Source organism: Camelina sativa, chromosome 2 (assembly GCF_030686135.1).
Source record: "Camelina sativa cultivar CO46 ecotype springtype chromosome 2, ASM3068613v1".
NCBI classification, from domain to species: Eukaryota; Viridiplantae; Streptophyta; class Magnoliopsida; order Brassicales; family Brassicaceae; genus Camelina; species Camelina sativa.
Genome location: NC_141881.1, coordinates 30,359,949 through 30,382,004, shown reverse-complemented (window position 1 = coordinate 30,382,004; position 22,056 = coordinate 30,359,949). Strand labels below are relative to the sequence as shown.

The following is a 22,056-nucleotide window of genomic DNA, read 5'->3' as shown; positions in this document are numbered from 1 at the left end:
TGCTTTGACAAAAATTTGGCATATGCGATGTTTATTATAACTAATAATTTTTTGGGCAATATGCTATGTTTATAATTATTTTTTTTCAAAATTGATCTATTTAATAAGACATTAAAACTATTATCATAAAGTCCAAAACAAAACCCAAATTCTGATCTGGGTTATTAATATAAGCCCAATTTAATTTAAGAAATTGGGATACAGTTGACAAAAAAAAAAGGATAATTGATTTAAAAGGACATTTTTTCTTCAATTTGTCCCACTATGCTTTTTTTATTTTTAAGTTTGATAGAGTAGGTTTTAGAATACAGAAAAACTCAATTATACCCTTAATAACTCTATTATACTCTTAATTGTAGAAAAAACCAAAATTTCTTTTTTCTGTATTTTTTTTTTGTATACTTCCTATATTTAATCAAAAAATCAATTATCCCTTTTAAATCCATTTCCTCATTTTTGTATACTTTTTAATTTCTTTTTGTATATTTTTTTACTACTCGCCTACCAAAAAGAAAAAATATCTCGACATTATTCTCTCTCTCAGACGATATCGATCAATATTGTAACCCACCGGCGAGAATTGACTCCGGTAGCTTCTCCCACCGGCGAGGATCGACGACTCCGGCAGCTTCTCCCACCGGCGACGACTCCATTCATTTTGGCCGATACATTTCTATACACCACATGTTACATAGATTTGCAATATACTGCAAAATGAACTCTTGAATGAAATTTAGGTTGGAAAATGTTGAAAAACCTTGAACAAAATCGATTAAAAATGTTTAATGTTTTCAGAACACGTTTTCTAAACATGTTAGAACGTAATCTTAAGAATATATATGATTAGCATAATTTCGGGATTACGTAAATATTTTGTTTCCTTAAATTTCGGATTCAGTTTCCTTGTCTAACATAGTGTAGAATATACTTTCTAAATTATGAAGAACATAAAGGAAAGTGTAGAATTAGTGTTCTAATTTTCGCAGGACACATGATAAAATGTAGATTTCATATTCCGACTTCAGTAGAATATGTATAAAGTGAAGAAAACAAATTCTAAAATTTGTAGAATATAGAGTTATGTGTAGAATATATATTCTAATTTCTGTAGAAGAGATACAAAATCCGACTTCTAAAAGTTTTAGAAGATATATTTATTCTAAAGTTTTCAGAACAAGTAGAGTGCGAAGAATTTGTAATCTACATTATTTAGAACATGTACAGTATGTAGAATTTATAATCTAATATCTTCAGAATATATACAATTAGTAGAACATGTATTCTAAATATTGCAGAATAATTTTTTTTCAATGTTAAAACACCAAATTTTCATCAAAAACACCTTATGGTAACCTCTTTCTTATTTCTACAATTTGTTTTTAGGTGATTGAAATTTTAAAATTGCTTAAAAGTTAGTTTCATTTTTTTAAAGGGTAATTTAGGCATAGTGGCAAATTTAGCGTAGAAGGCATAATGGGACAAATTGAAGAAAAAATGTCCTTTTAAATCAATTTTCCCAAAAAAAAAACTATTTGTCGGAAAAAATCAAACAAGTCATTTAGTTCCAACTGTATATAGCTACACTATCGGAATATCCACAATTCCACATAAACTATTAATAACTGTATTAATCTTCGCTTAAGCGAACAAGTAAAAGATTTACAATAAATTTCAACGTTTACAACATTCTTCTATTTCATACAGTTTAGTTCTACGAAAACCAAAAAGAGACGATGTCACGGAGCAGCTCTACCGTCCTCCTCAGTCTCCTCCTCCTCACCGCCATCGCAATCGCTCTCGCCGTAAGTCTCGTCCTTGCAAAATGCAAATACGCACTAACGCACACACAAATTACATTTTAATGATATTGATGTGTTATATGTAATTAGTTGGACAATGATGAAGACAAGTGCGTGTTCACGGTTTACATACGAACCGGTACGGCATGGAAAGCCGGTACAGACTCGGTCATGAGCCTCCGTGTTTACGACAGTTACGGTCAAAACGCGGTTATCTCCGATTTGGTGTCATGGGGAGGTTTAATGGGTCCATTTCACGACTATTTCGAGAGGGGCAACCTCGACATTTTCAGCGGTTTAGGTTCTTGTCTCTCAGGTCCGGTTTGTGCGATGAACCTGACATCCGATGGCTCTGGTGATCATCACGGTTGGTATTGCAATTACGTGGAAGTTACGATGAGTGAGAGCCGTCGGAAGAAAAGTTGTTCTCAGGAGAAGTTTAAAGTGGAACAATGGCTGGCTCGTGATGCTTCTCCGTGTGAGCTGTCGGCTCTTAGAAATCATTGTTCGGACTTTGTCAAGAATCAGCGAGTCGTTATTCCCACGTTGATGTAATGCGTGATTATTAATTATTTATAACTTTGGGGTCAAAATGTGATGTTTCCGTGTGTGATTGAGAATTTGTGGGTTTTTTTTTTTCTCTCTCTCTAATAAAAAACATAAAAACGAATGTGTTATTGTACTACAATGCTTGACATTTTGAGTGATCAATGTAGTATATATTATAGGAGACGAACATGGAGAGCATGTTACATACATACAATATATTTGTAATTACTAGAGTGTTTTGAGAAATAGCAGTACATAGGAGTTATTCACGATTTTGGTATTGCAATAATCTCATGTTAGAAATCCTAACTGTTGATTTTTTTTGGTATGGGGTACATTGGTCGAGGTCCACTGTAAAGCCAAGTTTTAGGAGTCGAACACTCCAGTGCAAAGACCGGCATAGGTAGCTGTAACCACTTGCCTAGTCTAGGCATAGGAAAACTTTGGTATGTATTTTTTTTTTTTTGGTTTGTTACCATAGACAAATGTTTGATTGTTGTAAAGCTAAATACAGTATTCCCCACAATCTCATTCCTATACAAACAATTGAATCCATCCAAACCCAAAAATATAAAAATTAAAGAATCCACACAATTTTGTCATTTAGTTGTCCCTCGCCGAATAAAATCGAATATGCAATATTCCGGCCATTTTTTTTTCTCAGTCCTGCATATATATTATCCCTCACGGTGATTGATCTTTAATATCACCGCCAAAATTCTCAAGAGTCTTGTCCACGGCGTTTCATTAGTTGTTGTTGAGCTTCTGATAATCCTCTTGTAACTTGCTCATCCTCCGGCGTCTCTTTCCTCAATATCTCATAATCTCCCACCGCCAATTCCCACTTTCCGATCTGCACCCGAAATTATTTATAATTACACAAAAGTCCCAAAATTTTCTCATTCCTTTCAAATTGACCCCACTAGTTTTAATTGTTACCTTAGAGTTACAATCGGCTCTTCTGAGTCGAGCCTTGCCGTATCCCGGACGTACGGATAGTGCCGCCGTGCAGTCCTCGACAGCTTTATCGAATTGACCCAATTTTGTCCGGCAAGCCGCGCGGTTACAGAGCAAAACGGAGTTTCGCGGATCGTTGTCTAATCCTTCGCCGTAAGCGGCGCAAGCCTCCTGGTACCGCCCGGCTTTAAACAGCTCGTTTCCTCTGAACCTAGCTTCCGCAACCGCATGTGCTCGCCGTGATACCATGATCACCTCTCGGTTGTTCCCGTCCAGCTTGCCGGCGCGTTGGATCGCCTCCACCGCCTCGTCGAATCTGATTATAAAACCAAACATTAAACCAGGATTTTCAAATTGAAAGATTTAGTACCGGGATTCATACAATAAAACCAGTAATAAACCGGGATTTCTAAATAAACAGTATATAGATTTATCTGGTTATTACAAGAAAACCAAAACTTGTAACAGTAAACCGATACTTCAAATGTGAGACCGGTACTGGTTACTATCATAAGCCAAGAACAACAACTGTAGAGAAGAAGAAAATAAAACAAACCTGCCAGAGGCTAAGTGAACCTGAGCACGGACGACCAAGAAACCAGCATAACCAATGGGTCCATAGTACCTAGTACTGGTATCCACATCGAAAACAGGACATCTAGACAAAGCTTCATCAGCTTCTTGATGTCTATGCGTCTTCAACAAGGCTTCTGCTAGCAATGCATATACTTGTGGGGCTGCATCAGCTCCTGCAGAGATTGTTTTATTTGTCTCTGTGATCAAACCATTCCAATCTCGTAGTCTCTTAGCTTCTGTGCACTTGTTGAGTTTTGTTTGTACAGTTTTCGCCTTTGCAATGTCTTCAGTATCAGCCTCTGGACCAGAATGCTTAAAATGATATATTGATTTCTCCACCTCTCCTAACCTATAGGAATTTTGTAAGGTTTATTATATAGTGTTTATAATATACAAAAAAAGAGTTATGATTTGTGAGGTTTTTTGGCTTACCTGAGGTACAAGTTACCCAACCGATGATGTGCTCTATGGTAATGAGGCTCAATTCTGATTGCTTCTCTGCATTCAAAAACCGCATCAAGAATTCTCCCGAGTGCTGTCAAAGCTGCAGTCTTGTTGCTACGATAAGCAGCTGTATTGGGATCAATCGCAATGGCTGCATCATACAATGCTAACGCCTCTGCGAAATTCCCATTCTTGTAATCTTCATTCCCCATGATCTTCAACGTTTCTGGATCCATCCTTGTTGAGATTGCTCTACACAAAGATCCTGATTGATCTTGACTTTTTGTTGCAGCGGCCGACATCGTAGTCCTCTTTACGCCATATCCATTGTTATTACCGTAATGTACACCCGCCGTAACTGGTCCTGTCTGATTCAAATTGCCAAGGTTTCCATATAACATTATATTGCTAGAAGATGCACGAACCAATCCATTGGCTCCTCTTGCTTTCTGATGATCGGTGATCATGCTTTCAAGCTCACCCGATAAACCAATGGCTTCTCTCGGCACTTTCCTCTGCCCTCCTCCTCGGTATGGATCAACGCTATTACTATTGTTGTTATAACTACTCCTTTGTTGTTGTTGTTGTTGATGACTCTCGTAGCTCCCTAATTGATGGTTATTAGGGTATTGATTTGCCGAGGGTTTTGATGCAACTACGGATCTCTGGTTCTGGATCTTGTGATTCTGGACTGGCTTGGCGGAAACCTTCTTGTGATCATCGCGAGGCTTCTTTAACGCGGTTCCTGGAGATTTAGTGAATTGAATGTTGCTTGTGGCGGTCGCAGCCGTAGATGTGCTTTTCTGGCTACCGTTATCGGCTGCGGTAGATTTCTTGGGCCACAAGCCACGTCTACCAAACATTACAGTCAATAAACCACAACCTGATCTTCTTCTCTCCGCCGCAGCGGCCACCATGTTCTCCTCCATCTCAAGAACCGGCCTTGGAATTCTTAAACCCTATCCCTCCCAAAAGAACAATTAAATCAAGATTCAGAAATAAAAGAAAAAGAAGAAGACGATGGTGAGACTTGAAACAAAGAGATTAATGGCGATGAGAAGATAGAGATCTCATGTTTTTAAAAAGAGGAATAGAGGAGAAAGATGTGATTAGGCTTTTCTCGGCCGGACGGTAAAGAGGAACGAAGATTCTTCCGTTTCGTGTTTTTTTGTATTGGTGTGTCATTAATTTTATATTAAGTGTCATCATGATTTTTTGGTTTTACTATATGGAAAGGAAAAATTAAAAAAAAGTTAGGTGAAAAAAGAAAGGAAAAGAAACGACTGGATTACTATATGTTTATGCATTTTTTGTTATTCGATGTCAAAATGAGTTGGTAGTGAGTTTGAAAAATTGATGACAATTCATTATTGGTTAAATTCACCACAACTCTAATTCTGTTTTTCATTTTTTTTCTCTCTGTCAACTCTTTACTCTTTTTGTTTGTTTGTTTTTTTGAAGAAAAAAGAAAAGAAACTATGGTTGTTGCGTGCTGACTCGGTCGTGTAAGAGAGAGAGGGAATATTTAGAATGAGAGTGGGAGATTTGTCCGTAAATTAATCCGTGTTTTTCTCCAATTTATTCCACATTTAGATTTTATGGAGAGCACGTCTTTTCCTTTTATGCACCAAAACGTGTTTGATGATCTTTTCTAAAATGTTATATACTTCTATATATATAAAAAGTTAACTTTTCTATTTTATTTTCCCTCCACATCACCATCTACCTAAGGAATGTTATATATATTTTTTTCACTAAAAAGTACAATTTTAAATATTTATTTATTTCATATTTATTACTTATAATGAATAATAGCAATCAATAAATAAAAAACAAGTTAAGTAAACTTAATTAAATTTTAGGTAGTAAACCAATAATATAAATTTGTTTTAGTAAATAATATAAATAACTATATAAAAATGGATTAAGTAACATAAATGAAAATTTTAATATAGTAATAATAATACTATGACAGTATACTATGAATTTATTTTAGTAATAGTGTTATTACTAAAAATTATCATATTTCAAAAAATTAGAATGGATTAATGAGTTTTAAAATCGAAGTAAGATTGTAAGGCATAGTGGAGTAAAAAAAAATTTATGGAATTGTATCTATAAAATTATAAATAAAATTGAATCGAAACATTAGTTTTAAGAAACATATTCTACAAAGATTTAGTATTAAATTTTACTTAATAAAAAAAGATTAATTACTCAAACTTAATTTAAAATTTTTGATCTAAAACAAAGACATTATAAGGGTCACACTTTTTTGGGAAAACTACGAAAAATAATTTTGAAAAATAATTCATCTAAAAAAAATTAATGGTCTCAACTTATAGAACAAATGATATGAAAGTGTTACAAAAGTGGCATGTGATTTGTGTAACATATCTCATAAAGCATATCATCAACAAGCGCCACAATTCTATAATATGATAAAAAAAAAAAAAATATATATATATATATATATATATATAACAAATTTGAGATTTCATCAATTTTATCAAATACTTTTAACATAAAACACTGGCAGAAATAACATATATAAAGTACACTATAGTTTTTTAGAAGACAAAGCTAAGGTTGAATTACAAAATTAATATCTGAAACTAACATATGAGATTTTACAAAAATATATAACTTAGATTAGTGAACGGATATTTATTGTCGGGTTTAACCGTTTCACCATCTAAGCATTCTTGAGCTCAGATCTAAGTATTCATTGTCAATGTACACTATGTTTTGTCTGGTTTCCATTTTTGCAGTTAGTGGATTAGACCACTTATTATTTACTGTTCATCAAACAAAATCTACACTTGCAGTCTAAAAAAACATAAACGCAACGGACCAACTACAGACCCTTTTTGCATACAAATAAAACTAGAATGTATATCCACACAAAAACAAAACGGTCTAATTTATATACGAATTTGTCCGTCCCAACCGCAATTACCAGACTTTTAATGTGTATATAAATATATACTCAAAAGTTTGAATGATCATATCTGAGCTGAAAATTTTATATTGATAGCAAATATAACAAATTTTAGTATCAATAAAAAAAGAGACACGTATTGAACATTAAATTTTTATTGCATTGCATATAAAGAGAGAAAGCATTAACATATATGACCGGTCCGGTCCGGACTGCGTCTTGTTCAAGCTAGACACTCTCAGTTCTATCGACAGGAATACCGAACAAATGCCTAGACTTCATTCTCAGAATGGCACCAGCCGGATTAAGTCCTTTAGGACATGTGGCCGTACAGTTCTTGATTGTTCTGCATCTATATACTTTGGTTTCATTCTCTGTTATCGCCTGAAGCCTCTCTTGTGTAAACTCATCGCGGCTGCGATAAACATAGAAAAACGAAAATGAAGTCAATGGACCTGAATTTAATTTAGACCGTTTAACTGCAAGTTTTATACCTGTCGCTGATCCAACGGTACGCTTGTAGTAATGCCGCGGGTCCTGGAAACTCCTCAGGGTTCCACCAGTAAGAAGGACATGATGTGGTACAACACGCGCACAATATGCATTCGTATAGACCATCTAGTTTCTTCCGGTCATTTGGTGACTGCCGGTGTTCGCGTCCGTCTTTTGGCGGCTCCCTCGTCTTTAGCCACGGCTCCATTGATCTATAATTTCAAAGACACAACACAGTATAGTCCCAACATGCGTTACGTTTATGTAGAGAAAAAATTTAAAAGTATATACTAAGCAAATTCCTCATAAAAAATATATACTACATTATTTCGTATATGTTTTTAATTTGTCTCACATTTTCCACAAATTTGCGTCAACAAATCCAAAGACCAAGATCGATTAGAGATTCTAGAAAGTAGCTTCACTTACTTGTATTGTTGGTAAAAATTAGTGAGGTCGACGACTAGGTCTTTGATGACGTACATGTGAGGCAATGGAGTAATTATGGTGGGCTTCGACGTGTTGGGGTTTATGGGTTTGAGACATGCGACAGTATTGGTACCATCAATATTCATCGAGCAAGATCCACATATACCTTCTCTGCATGACCTTCTGTAACTCAAACTCGCATCTTCCTCTGCTTTTATCTTCTGCAACACGTCCAAAACCTATAGCAAGTGCAACACATATCAAAATGAATACTAATCCTATGGAATTTGATCAAAACAATTTTTTAGTTAAGTACCATGGGACCACAAGTGGAAAGATCAACGAAGAAAGATTGAAGAAATGGTTTGGAGTTAGGCTTATCAGGATTCCATCTGTAAATCTTGAACTCCTTCTTAACTTCTTTGTGTTGGCCTGTTGGATAAAATAAATCAACGATAAAGAATTGACCATTCTATATAGCTTTAGAGTTTAGTCATACCTTCTTTGTCTTTTGTTATTTCATGGGATTTTAGAGTATCTTTGGATAAATCTTGAGCCGCTTTATGGCCTTTTAAGATCGGAAAATCTCCACCGCCACCGCTTAAGCTACTGCTCAAACGTACTTTCACTGCTGTTGGACTGCAGATCCTCTGTCGCAGAATACGCAACACAGTCGACATTTTCTGTTTGCTTTTGATCAAAAGCTGTTTGATTTGATCAATCGCACGGAATTCGTTTCCATCAATGTGAGCAAGGAAAACAGAGACACACGGTGCATGGCGATATCGACACGTGGACAGCCTAGAGGATGTTGTTCAATGGCACGTGTGCGACAACGTGTTCGAGTACAAACTAAGCCCATTAAGATAAAGCCCAGTAATAATCTTAAATGATTTAGGCTTGAGGACCGGGTCTCGTATCGGTCGGATTGAGATGTGGTCCTCTTTAACTCTTAAAGACCCCCGTTACTTGAGGATTTTGACAAATGACAAATACTACTAAGGTCTTTAGTCTTTGTTGTGTGTTTGTTTGAAAACAAGGAGCATTGTCAATATGCATCGGATCGTGAGCTTTTACTATAACCAACAAAAACCAGACAAAGAGTGTATTGCAACAGAGAAAGTCAACGATCTAAATTTTAATCTTGAAAGAGAGGTGACACGTGGCATGTCCTCTTTGTCTGGAGCAGGACCACTACCTTTGACCAATCCTTCTTCATTGAAGATACATACTCACTTCTGTTTTGAATCTGCTCGTCTGCTTGTTTGAAATTTCATCGTACATAATGAATGTATATCGATACAATTGGTGTAATTTTTCAGTTAAACTATTGGTAAATTATATAGCAGATCTTGTTTATATACTACGTACTACAGCTGATTTGAATATAATTTGTTGAATTGGTCTCACGTGATTCGTAATTATATCAGCTATCATTAACAGTAACATACTATAACAATAACACTGATGTGCTCACGAAAAGTTATACTAATTTTTTTATTACAAATTAATTATCGCGTCGTCTCCAAACACCTTGTCTCATTTAGCTAGCTCTAGCTATAGTACTCGCAACTCGCCAAAAATTTAAAAAAAAAAAAAAAAAACATATCAGGAAAAATAAAGTTATAAAATAGATATTGTATGATCTTAAATGTACTTAATATTCTGTAAATTTAGATATTATGATATCAAGTGTGCAATCTAGGCGATTGATTGGATGTCAAAGAATAAAAACCAGTGAGGAAACCAACAAAACCTAACGGACAAAACAAAATATATTCTTATAAGTGGAAGCTAGGAATATAGTTTTTTTTTTTTTTTTTGCGTGAACAAAATAGTATAATTATATTTTGCTTAACTGTGGGCGACAGCTTATACATTCTCTTAAAAAGGAAAAACAAAAACATATACTTAACGTATACGTAAATAATTATTAGAAAATATAATCCTATATATATAGCCATTGTAGTTTTCATTTGTAGACTTGTAGTAGTGGGCAATTGTCGCTATAAAAAACAACAGTTATATAGATTTTACCTGGGGGAATTCAATATGGAATCAACAAGGCTATTATGGTTAAGAACTTTTTCGATAATATAATAAAAAAATTACGGTTCAAATTTTAGGGAAAACACATAACAGATCAACCATCACTGAAAGGTGAAAGCTAAACATGGATTAATTATATCTCAATAATACATTTATGTTTAATCCTGGGTAAAAAGCTTGAGATAAATAAAAAATTTAGACATGTGTTAGCACCGGTCAATATCAACTATCTTTGTATTAATTAATAATTTTTAGGGGACCATGCATAATAAGGTAACCTGTAACAGTGTCATGGGTTATGTTAAGTGTATTTAAATTGCGATATTATGGAGGGAAGGGTCTAATCAAATCTAATACTATCTCTTTTGACATGTCACGAAATCTTTATGAAAACTGTCCCTACAGCCACCGTTTCTGTATGTATATGTAAATTATGTATATTGCTTTCGTATATAGGTATATTTTTTTCAGTCTCGTCAGAAGTTATTATCATCATTCCAACTTCCAAACATTTTTGTTGTTTACTCTTTTTTTTTATATACTATAATAGAATATATACTTTGTATTAAAAAATATTCAACGGTTAGTATGGGTTAACTAGTTTAATTTGTTAAAGCAATCCAATAAACGGGATACAATTAGGTGAGTGATTTGATAGCTCTATCGCCACAAAAGTAAAGTTTATGGTCCGATTCAGATGTAACCTAACATTTTATGTTAAAACTGTATATATGTCGTGTGTGTGATGTTGTTGCCTCTAATCTCATATTAATTTAACTTTTGATAGAATTATATTTTATTCCATATCAAAGCTCGTTCTATAACGTAACTAGGTACTGAAAACCCCGATATGTTTCAGTCAATCTACATGGTCAACCAAACCATCGGACTACTTACTAAAATATGTAGTTGGGATGTTATAAAACTTCTATATGGTATTTTATACTCCCAACTACAAATTGTAAACACGTTTAAAGTAACGTTGGCACCGGAATAATAAATCTAGAAAGTGATTACTCAAGACAACATGTTTTGTCTGTTGACATATATTCATCAATAATGTGTTTAAGTTTAACCAAAAAAAAATCATTCAATATAGAAATTCGTTAGAACGTCGATAATACTATATAGTTTGATTATAAAAATCTTATTTTATAAAGTTAAGCACTAATAAATAAAGTTTTTTTTTCAAACAAATAAAAGGTACGTGGAGATGTTAGATCTCGGGATTTCACTCGAAGATATGGTCTTAAAAAAGGCAAATATAGGCAAGTAGACAACAGCTATGAAATAGTACGACAATGACCTCAACAAGTACACAGCCACCTCTAATTTATCTATAAAATTAACATAATAAGGTTGTGAATGGTTGCGGTTGGGGCAGACAAATCTATCTGCGGATCAAATCGTTTTTTGTTTACCATTCATTGTGTTTAGTCCGCAGTAGTGCGGTCTACAGAAAATAGAAACAAGACCGCAGCGGACCAACTGCGGACCGTTTTTCTCTACAAATAGAGTTAGACCGCAGCGGTCTATTGTCCACACTTAAAACAGAGCGGTCTGGTCCGCAGACGAATTTGTCCGCCCCGACCGCAGTTACCATTCACACTCTAAATAACTAAATCCGTTGTAAAAGAATAAATTTTCTTTTGAAAAATCTGCTGTTTTCGGGAAAAATTACAGTATTGAAACATAGATAAATAACATTAACACAAAACTGTATACTTTATTTGAATTATAAAAGAATTCATCGGCTGTATACAAAAAAAAAAAAAAAAAAAAAACTGGTTAATATTTTTAGAAACTAAAAGTACAGAGAAAAGGCTTCTTTGAAATTTCTTTTGTTTGTAAAGAGGAAAAAGTTTGCTGGATTTGCACCTTTGACTGTAGTTCGTAGGTGTGCGGTTGAATTATCCCCAAATTATCTATCTTGTTTAGAGAAGATGTCGCATACAAATAATAATATAGAGGACCTACCATTCCAAAACAAAATTGAAATTAAGATTTAATTGATATGATTATTATCAATTAATTTGAAAATTATATCTAAACTAACCTTTTTGCCAAACATAAAAACCGACTAATTTTTCAACGGGGTACAATCTACTGAATATCTCACCAATAGAAACTTATATTTATTTCCAGACATTACAGAATAAGAATGAACAAAAAAAAATACGATTAAATTAGAAATGCGAAAAAAAAAATTCAGGAAAAATACACATAATTAATCGGGTCTCACCGGTTATTGACTCGGTCAAAGGCTGTGCTCTCTTTGACAACTTCTGTTACATGTCTTTGTGTAAAACAATACCAAAACTAGAAGATACCCCGTGCTTTAAGCACGGATCAACATTTTTAAAAAAATTTATAATATACAATAAAAGTTATTGTTATATATTTTTAAAAAAGTTATTTTGTTTGAGATAATATTTATTTTTAATTTTTCTGTAAATCTTTTAGTCTATTTGAATACTAAGTATTTTGGAATATTATAATATTTTATTTTTGACGTATATTACAGTTTTATATTGTTTGTTTGTTGTATTTGCATCATTATTTTGTGAAATATAAAGTAGTAAATTTAATATTATAATTGTGAGAAAATAAAAATTATTAATTTATCATCTATATAAATTTAGTTTTACCAACCTGCCAATATGGAAATTAAAACATATATTTTTCATAGATTGATTAATATATCTTCGTTTTAAAAAATTCAAATCACAACATATATAGTTAAAATTTATTTAAATTAATTAATTAAGCTTAATTAAAGTTTTCTAATGGCAATTGAATGTAATTTTTTATCCATTTTAAGGTTAGTTTTATATTTGTACTTTCCAATTAATATAGTAGTATGTTGCTATTTCACATGTAATTACGCATCTACGATCGATAGTTTAATACTAGCCTCTCGTTAAAATTCTACTTTAGGAACACCTAGGCACAAATAATTCTCTTACATCTAAACATATGTTTTACATGTAATTTTTTTTTCAAACACAAAAGTATGAGAAGAAAATGAAAGAGTTGTTATCAAAAAACGAAAAAAAAAGAAAGGAGTTTTTTATTTTACGACTGTTACCATTTGTTTGTGTATAGAAAATACTATTAAATACTATATTTTTGTATAACGTTCTAATTTGTAAAACCCGATTAAATATTTAAATTCATCAGACGCTCCAATAATCAAATAATATAAATATTTTTCCTATTAGTCAATATTTGTTAACCCCGTCTACAATTCCTCTTATTCCATTCACATACGAAAACAACATTTCGAAGCACTCATTAAAAGATACCAATGATAATGAAACTGATTATATAAGTTTAATATATAAACAAAATTTTGTCGATGCTATACTGTAGTCTCAACTCTCAAGGCGAATCACCTATTTTTTTAAGAACATTTTTTTATATATGTAAACATTAACAGGATTGCCATTTGAACAACCCATCTATGAAAAATTTAGGTAATTCAATAGTATTTATGTGATGTAGTAAACTATAGTAATTATTTTTGTTGTAGTTTTTTAAAGTTACCCTAATTTCAATGGGTTAACACGTAATAGGTGTGTCAATTACGAAATTAAAAACTAAAGAATCTTGTGAACGATCAAAATCTTTACTATCACCTCCTCTCTCTCTCTATCTCTCATCAGTCGAATTTTTTATACACCAAAATGTAATTAACCCTAGTTGCATGTTTCAAAGTTTCAAAGTTTCAAGTTTCAAAGTAAGGAAAAAAAGTGGGAACAAAAGGTAAATAGTGAAAAAAAGTTTTAGAGTTATATAAAAAGATTTTGTTTTTTAAATATAAAAAAGCTGTCCACTTTTTATTGGCTTTTTCTCTCCCACACAACCATCAATTCCTTTCACACTCTCCTCCTCTTTTGAGTTTCTCTACAACCCAAAAAATCATCATAACCTCCTCCTTCATCATACCCATTCTTCTCTCTCTCTCTAGCTATCTCTCAAGTCACAACCATCACCTATCCTTTCTCTCTCTATCTCTGCCATGGATTCCGGCAACAGTAGTAGCATGCAATCATCAAGCGGCGGTGGTGGTGGGGGAGATCAAGATGAGTACGACTCACGCGCCGATCAATCACTCTCTGCTTTATTCAACCACAACAACACAACCACCGTCTCCTCCAACATCGCCGTTCCAACACAGCTTGACTCTCTTATAGCTAACTATTTTAACACTTCTTGGTCAACGGATAATCCTCTCTGGTCATCAACGGCTACAAAACCCACCGATGATGGCTGCTCTAGACCAGTACCACCACCGATCTCATCAGAACCAGTCTTCTTCACAAACCCACTCCAACAAAATCTGAGAACAGTTCCAAACACAAACACAAACACAAACACAACTAGTCCCAGTTGTTCCGTCCCAACCGACAAGAAAAACGGTCTTGCGACAACACGGGATCCAAAGAAGAGATCTCGAGTCTCGAGACGAGCGCCTACGACTGTTTTGACCACCGACACATCCAACTTCAGAGCCATGGTTCAAGAATTCACCGGTAATCCTTCAACTCCTTTCACCGGATTATCATCGTCTTCTCCGTTTCCAAGATCAAGATTTGATCTCTTCGGTTCTTCTTCTTCCTCGAGACCCTTGAAACCCTTTCCTCACAAACTCATCTCTCCATCGACGGTGAATCATCATTACCTTCCTCCTTCAGAGTATCATCATCATCATCAACAACATCAGAATCTTCTCCTTAATATGAACACGCAAAACATCGCATACCCTTTTCTCAACAACCAATCTCCCAACAACCCTTTACCGGATCAGTCCCTTCTATGTGAAAAGTCGAAACCTTCGAGCTTGAGAACGAGTAATGGTTTTGGACACGTGGACGTTGGTACAAACTTTGAGGGGCTTCACAACATTATCGTCTCGTCGTCATCGATGACACAGCCAACCCTAAATAATACTAATAATATCCATGGATCAGACAAGAATACTGAAGCCGAGAATGATAATGATCTGTTAAGATCATCGGATGGTTACACAGCACCTGTTGCTTCTGGATCGGAGAATAATCTAGCGGCGGTGAGAAATGAAGGTATGGTGGAATTATCATGGATCTCTTCTTAGGATTAGTTGTTTATCTAACTTTTTTTACATTATGGTCGTATTTATTTTATTACTTACCATAATAAAAAAAAAAGTTTTAGAAATCTTAGCCAAAAACATATGATGAATATTGGAAACATTAATTAGTGTAATGGAAAGATTTTGGAATCATTTATCATGTTCTAAAGCTTCTATGGTCTCTAATTAACAATGACTTTTTACATATTCGAACAATGTTTTTTTTTGTATTTTCTTATAAATGTTATATATCGGCTTTATTCCTTTTATTGGACTGGATGTTTATATATGTGATTTTGAACGTCGGCTCATAGTGGCATGAGGTATCATAATCAATGGCTTCATAAGTATTGATATTTTTTTCCTTTTTTTTTGTCAACAAGTATTGATATATTTGTAAATACAATTTGAAATTTGAATTACAATTTTAAAAAAAGAAGCATGTGCCTATGGAGGCCGAATTAATCTTACAAGGGACCCAAAAAAGATGGCATGCATCTACTTTTGGCAAAGAAAAATGTTGAAAGTTTCTTGTTACTAGGGCTACGTATGAACCCTAAAACAGAAGCTTGGACTGTTACTAGAACATGAAACTGCAAATAACTCAAACTATGAAACATTATTAATTTATTTGCCTATATAAAGTAAATATGTAGCGAGAGAGTGATTGGTGGCGAGATCTAGGGAATCGTTAGCCGCCGCTTATCCTAATTTCATCATATTTATTTGAAACTCACATGACACTTCTCGATATATTCATTCTTTTTTTTTTCTTTTAATATTTTGTAGTAATACACATAAGCTAAATAATGGATGTAAGAAAATAAATAAAAAATCATAAGCGAATAATGTAAATTCATCGTCATTATAATCCAATACGTCATTTATCCCTTTCAAAGACATCCGATAGAAAAACAAACGTCATTCGATACGTCAGACCGTCATGTCTCGTAATTTCTTTAATTAATATAATTGTCGCCATTATTAAAAAAAAAAATCCATCAAACCAAACTTCGATGGTTACATCTATTGGGAGATTTCACGTTACTAATCAAAATTGCTTCACACAGACACAAAATCCAAACTGTTTATTTGATTATTATGACTTCTTCAGCTTCTTCTCCTTACATTGTTTGTGCTCTTACAGAAATGGGTTAATAATTGCTTAATAATGTAATAATGTTTTTGAACTCATCATCAGTCTCTTATACATTATTTCGTAATGCTCCATCATCATGGATGAAATCAATACCCATTTTCCCGCCAATTTATTTTACCAGTTTTGTTTTGTTTTTTTTTTAAGTTAAAACAATATGTCAGTTAGATTTGCGCTTTCTCCACTAAGACGTGAAACGGTAGCGTTTCGAGAAAGTAAGCTTATATATATGTATGTAAATTATTTTCATGTTACAAAAATCCTTTTGGCTGATATATATAACAAGATCTTCTTCTTCTATTATTTCTGGAGCTTGTGGGATATATATATATACTTGGTTTTATTTTCGCTTCGCTAACTCATAATATCTCTGCCATTATTCTCCACTTAGTTATTTTTTACACACGCTTTTAAAAAGAAAAAATAAAGAAGCAACTCAGAAAAAGGAAAAAACCTTTTTGATGTATCTATCAATTTATGAATTATGAATACAAATTTAATGATTGATATATAAATAAACATGGATTTTTGTGAAATTAAAACTATCTTTATTCGTACATACATCTCTCCTTGTGGAGATTGGAAATCCAAATGATTAGGCAAAGGATTTTTAGAAGATTTAGGGGGCAAACAGAGATAGAGAGAGAGAGAGAGAGAAAAACAAAAGCAGTTTTGTTGTTTTGCAATGATGTTTCCACGTTGATATGCATATATTGTAAGTCGTATGAGTTTGAATCATATCGAAACTGTCTTCTATTCAAGAAATTATTGTTAATATTCTATTTCAAAATTATATAAATTACGTCATACGAGTAAAAACAATAATTTTTTTTTGTTTTTGCGATTACATATTTTCTAATTTTCGAACTAGGGATTCAAATTAATATTCTTTGTATTTTAAAAGAGTGGTTGTAGAGATTTTTGTTTTTTATTTTGTTCAAAGTGGAAGTAGAGTATATAATGCGTTTTCCATAGGCAAGACAGGACAGGCCTTTTTAGCAGTAGCTATGCCCCCACTATTTTTTACTTTACTGATTTTGTAATTTTGAAAAGGTGAAAACCTTTTTATTCATTACCATCATCGATCACACTATTTTTTATATATACAAGTATACACACGTATATATAAAAACCCCACTATTGATCAACTTTACGTGAAATTGGACCCTAACAACGTTTTAAACTTTTTAAATAAAGAGATTAGGATCGTTTTCGAATTTTGGTAATTAAGGGGGCCATTATGGTCGAAATCAGGTAAATTGGACAATCATGTCCATAAAAAAAGTAGGGGAAATGTCAACTCCGATGCTAGACAACGACAAAGATTTTTAAGCAGTATTCAATGTGTCATTGAAATAAACTAATATTTCCGAGAAGATGTTATTATTAATCGTGAACTTTGATTATACTTTCTCCCCAACTCTATAATCAGCTGCAGTATACAGAGTGCATATCGGTATTTATAGTTACGATTTACAGTTGTGCCGTTGTGGTGTTAAAAGTTAGCACACTGAAGAAAAAGTAAGATAAAAAAATAGGTTAAAATTGATCTGGTTTACATTTTTTTTTTGTCAGTTTTTGTCAGTTTTTTATAATTTTCACTTGCGGTTTTTTTGTTTGTTTGTTCTTCTATATTCTTTTAAAAAAATTTGACTATTTGAATTTTGCAGTATTTTTTTCACTTTTTTCACTTTATTTTAGTTTTAACATCCAAAATTTTATGGTCTGGTGAATGCGGTTGGGGTGGACTAAACCGATTTTCTTTCTGTATTTTTTTGCAAAATTTGTGAATGGTAAAAAAAAAAAATTTGTCACCGTCACCATTCAAAACCAATTTTTGTTGTTACCATGGTGAACCAGAAATGCTTTAGAATAACTAAATTATACAAAGAAAGTCCAAAACTAGAAAACTTCTTTGTACATGAACCAAAAAGTGTATTAAGTGTATAGAATGTTCGAGGTGTCTTTGCCACTTGCGATCCGGGTCCGGGTCAAAATTATCTTTCTTAATATAACCTGCTATATAATAGTTTGACGGAGAAAATGTCATTGTATGTTTCAACGTAGAAAAACCAAAGCTGTTGTAAACATATAATAAAGATGTGTATTTTTTTTGGGATCAATTGTAACCAACAGCATTCAAAAATAACTAGCCGAGCTTGGAATCGGAGAGTTAAAAAAAGAAAAAAACATCACAAAAATATAACGACAAAGGAGATCACGAATATCAAAGCAATATTATAATAAGAGAGATAAAATTTACCTTGAACATAAACTGAGGATAATGGCGGTGAATCTGGCCAAATAGCTTGATTTGCTTTTTCCTCCTTGCTGGATGGGTTGTCTTGCTTTCTGCCTTGATTGAGAACTTCGATCATTCATAGCTGGCCGTGAAATGTTTATCTCTGTTACTTCTCGTCGCCTTCCTGTAAATTGTAATTGTATTCAGACGTCAGATTTTTTCAAAGACCTCAACTATCTATTTTTTCATTATGAACCCAGTTTTCAATATCAACAACAAATAACCGGACATAGATAGGCTTTAACAAAAATACAAACAAAATAAAGGGACAAAACATCAACTTACTAATAATTCACCTCCGGTTCTCTTCTTGATTACGATGCATATATCACGCCAGAAATTTCTCTAAACTTTTTTCATTCTCTGTTTTTTCTTTTTTCTCCAGCGTTTATTGAACGTGTTGGTATATTGACGAGCCTTCGAATTCTGGTTTTATCCTTGCAGAGAGAACCTGCAAAAAGAAAAAACAGAGGAAAACAATGAGTTTAGACAAAAAAACTTTTATATTGCGTAGAATTGAAACTAGTCATCATGTTTTAGTGAGAAATAAGAGAACACGTTCTAATAATATAAGGTTCATAAAAACATTTAAAAAACAAATGCTTCGAGATACATGGCTCATAGAAAATATTAAAGAGAAACATCTAATAACTCTTACCAAATCTTGAAGCAGAGTTTGACTACGAGAGAGAGTAATCTTGGACGAAACTTTGCTCTCTCTTCTCTCTCTCTCTCTCTCTCTCTATTTTGTTAACCAATGAAATACAGAACTACAGAAGTCTTTCTATGAGAATGGTAAAGCGATAATACAGAACTACAGAAGTAAAGAGAACAAGAAGAAATAATTTTGTGAAGTAGGTTTATGGGCACGACTCACTTATATAGGCAGCTTGGCTTTGGTTCTTTCAACGGCTACTTTTTTTTACTAACGTCTATATTTTGTTACCGTTGTAATATCTGAGTCTGAAATATGTTACCGTTTGTAAGAGCATGATTACTGGGCATTTCTCAGAGGATTTCTTTAGCATTTGGGCCCAAAAAAATAATAAACAACCCATAAATGGGTCCATTAACAAGAGAGTCGGTTCTGTCGGAAGCATTTCGAGCAACAGCTTAAGAACGATACGTGGCGTCTCAAGAGTGGTTGGTGCGTAAATATTAAAGAGGGTTTTTTTTTTCTCATTTCTTTTTCTCTTTCTCCCCCACTGTCTCTCTCTTCTCTCTCATTTCTGAAGACGACACAAGATGCGATTCCTGATGAAATCGGAGAAATCGCCGATGGCTTCGAGATCGGCGAATGGGTTATTAGATCTAACAACGACGGCGGCTGTTTCTGATCGACATCAACGGTGGTGCCCTGAAGCTAACGGCGAGGTCCAACCCTAACGAATCGGAGGGAGAAGGTTCGTTTCTCTTGTCTGATTGATTGCATGTTTTTCTTTTAGCTTCGGGTGGTCTTTAATTGTTAGGGTTTCGGATTAATCCGATTGATTGTTAGGATTTCGGATTAATCCGATTAGAGTATCGATTAGGACGTAGCTAGAGTGTTATTGTTATTACTTGCTAAACATTTTGTTTGCTGGTTAAATTGATTGTAATAGGCATCTCAAGATAAGAAAAGCTTGGATGTTGGTGCTAACCTTTTAATTGGGAACCTTGACCCTGTAAGTATCTTGGCGGGTTACACTCTGATTTTTGTTACTCTACAAATGTAACTTATTCTCGTAGCTGACCAGGTTTTGCTTTGTTTTCTAGGATGTGGATGAGAAGCAGTTGTATGATACTTTCAGTGCATTTGGTGTGATTGCTTCTAATCCTAAGGTATTGTTTCTTATTTCTTTAGATTTCAGTTCATGATTCTTGTTCTCTTTAAGACATCATCGTTCCACTGCGGAAAATAATGGTCTTATGATTTAGAGACTCTCATGTTGGAATATTTTCATTTCAGATAATGACAGATCCCGATACTGGAAACTCACGAGGTTTTGGTTTCATCAGCTATGACTCCTTTGAGGCATCTGATGCTGCTATTGAGGTAATTATCTGCTTCTTTTATAACTCTCAGTTCTATGATATTTGCTTGGGTCCAATATATTTGTTCACTTAATCCAATGGTTGTATATTCCTCGAGCGTTGTCTGACTGTTGCAGGCAATGACTGGACAATATCTATGTAATCGTCAAATTACAGTCTCTTATGCATACAAGAAAGATACCAAAGGAGAGCGTCATGGTACTCCAGCTGGTTAGGCTCTTTATACTCTTCTCTTGTCTTAATTTTTGTATTCAGTTTCTTCTCTCCATTATTTTCAACACAACGCATTACTTTTGGGAAATGCAGAGAGGCTTTTGGCTGCCACGAATCCAACTGCCCAGAAAAGCAGACCCCATACACTATTCGCAACTGGCCCCCCATCCAATGCTCCTCACGTTAATGGTTATGCTTTAAGCTTTTTGATCTCAGTATCATTCTTTTTTTTCTCAGTGTTTTAATGATTTAACTATTTTTATCAATGTTTCAGATGCTTCCCACAATTACCTATTGAGATAATCTTTCAACAAGTGTTGCTGCAAAGTTTGTTCATACATCTCTAAACAAGAATCGTTGTTCAATCAACCGTGTATTGGTATATCCCTTTAGCAGCTTGGTGTTTCTACTATTATTCTCTATTTGCCATGTTTTCTTTACTCTATTATGTTCGACTTAAAGCGATCTTCTTCTTTTTTTTTTGCCTATGGAGTTTGGCCAAACCGAAAACTGCTTTTGGAGTTGTGATCTTCTGTTGTTGTGAATCTTATTCCAAATTCTATTTAATATGTTTAATATTTTGAGTTTTATAAAATATGTTTATTATTCTGAATTTTGTAAAATATGTTTAATATTCTAAAGTTTGTAAAATATTGTTTTCTATTTTATGTAATATAAAAAAATTAAATAATTGTTTTATCATTTTAGATGATTAAAGTTTGATAATTAATAAACATAAATTAAAAAATTATTATTTAAATCTTTAAGTAACTTTCTTTGGGTTTCTCTAGTAATAGGGTGATTTTGCTTAAGTTCTTTTAGAGTTACTTTACTTAATTTATGATTATTTATATAATAAATTAATTTGAGAGTAACTATGGTGGGTTACTCCACTAATGATGGTCTAAGTGACTTGACACCTAGAGTAAAAGTGCATCCCTACAAAAGAACGTTCACAATAGGCCTAAACGGCTATTTTCTCTAACGTCTATATTTCTTACT

At 33.5% G+C, this 22,056-nt stretch overlaps 5 protein-coding genes and 1 long non-coding RNA gene across 8 annotated transcripts; 3 read left to right on the top strand and 3 right to left on the bottom strand.

Moving 5' to 3' along the window:
* Window positions 1–1,631: 1,631 nt before the first annotated feature.
* On the top strand, window positions 1,632–2,469 carry LOC104757447 (PLAT domain-containing protein 3-like). Its single transcript, XM_010480192.2, has 2 exons — window positions 1,632–1,802; window positions 1,890–2,469. The coding sequence occupies exons 1-2, from the start codon at window positions 1,734–1,736 to the stop codon at window positions 2,352–2,354; spliced, it is 534 nt and encodes a 177-aa protein (XP_010478494.2). The 5' UTR covers window positions 1,632–1,733; the 3' UTR covers window positions 2,355–2,469.
* Window positions 2,470–2,836: 367 nt separating this feature from the next.
* On the bottom strand, window positions 2,837–5,878 carry LOC104742853 (inactive TPR repeat-containing thioredoxin TTL3-like). The gene is made up of 4 exons (XM_010463917.3): window positions 4,314–5,878; window positions 3,862–4,230; window positions 3,288–3,621; window positions 2,837–3,201 (listed from the first exon to the last, which is right to left on the bottom strand). Exons 1-4 carry the CDS (start codon window positions 5,252–5,254, stop codon window positions 3,070–3,072), a joined length of 1,776 nt encoding a protein of 591 aa, XP_010462219.2. The 5' UTR covers window positions 5,255–5,878; the 3' UTR covers window positions 2,837–3,069.
* A 1,459-nt stretch (window positions 5,879–7,337) lies between these two features.
* On the bottom strand, window positions 7,338–8,916 carry LOC104742847 (succinate dehydrogenase [ubiquinone] iron-sulfur subunit 3, mitochondrial-like). The gene is made up of 5 exons (XM_010463904.3): window positions 8,687–8,916; window positions 8,504–8,619; window positions 8,188–8,426; window positions 7,761–7,970; window positions 7,338–7,681 (listed from the first exon to the last, which is right to left on the bottom strand). Exons 1-5 carry the CDS (start codon window positions 8,865–8,867, stop codon window positions 7,495–7,497), a joined length of 933 nt encoding a protein of 310 aa, XP_010462206.1. The 5' UTR covers window positions 8,868–8,916; the 3' UTR covers window positions 7,338–7,494.
* A 5,155-nt stretch (window positions 8,917–14,071) lies between these two features.
* On the top strand, window positions 14,072–15,618 carry LOC104742836 (uncharacterized). Its single transcript, XM_010463895.2, has one exon. The coding sequence runs from the start codon at window positions 14,258–14,260 to the stop codon at window positions 15,350–15,352; it is 1,095 nt and encodes a 364-aa protein (XP_010462197.1). The 5' UTR covers window positions 14,072–14,257; the 3' UTR covers window positions 15,353–15,618.
* Window positions 15,619–18,339: 2,721 nt separating this feature from the next.
* LOC104742827 (uncharacterized) lies at window positions 18,340–19,659 on the bottom strand. Of its 2 annotated transcripts, none has more exons than XR_760577.2 (4): window positions 19,466–19,659; window positions 19,093–19,258; window positions 18,769–18,931; window positions 18,340–18,524 (listed from the first exon to the last, which is right to left on the bottom strand). It is a non-coding gene; the product is annotated as an uncharacterized LOC104742827 (long non-coding RNA). The 2 variants fall into 2 exon arrangements; XR_760576.2 differs by having other exon boundaries at window positions 18,340–18,521.
* Window positions 19,660–19,893: 234 nt separating this feature from the next.
* On the top strand, window positions 19,894–21,745 carry LOC104742818 (uncharacterized). Of its 2 annotated transcripts, XR_015571983.1 has the most exons (8): window positions 19,894–20,210; window positions 20,409–20,471; window positions 20,563–20,628; window positions 20,756–20,842; window positions 20,958–21,051; window positions 21,148–21,243; window positions 21,329–21,433; window positions 21,548–21,745. XR_015571983.1 is itself a non-coding variant. In XM_010463875.3 (7 exons), the coding sequence occupies exons 4-7, from the start codon at window positions 20,759–20,761 to the stop codon at window positions 21,355–21,357; spliced, it is 303 nt and encodes a 100-aa protein (XP_010462177.1). In that variant the 5' UTR covers window positions 19,894–20,210; window positions 20,409–20,471; window positions 20,563–20,628; window positions 20,756–20,758; the 3' UTR covers window positions 21,358–21,745. The 2 variants fall into 2 exon arrangements, 1 of the variants encoding a protein (XP_010462177.1); XM_010463875.3 differs by having other exon boundaries at window positions 21,329–21,745.
* Window positions 21,746–22,056: the final 311 nt, after the last annotated feature.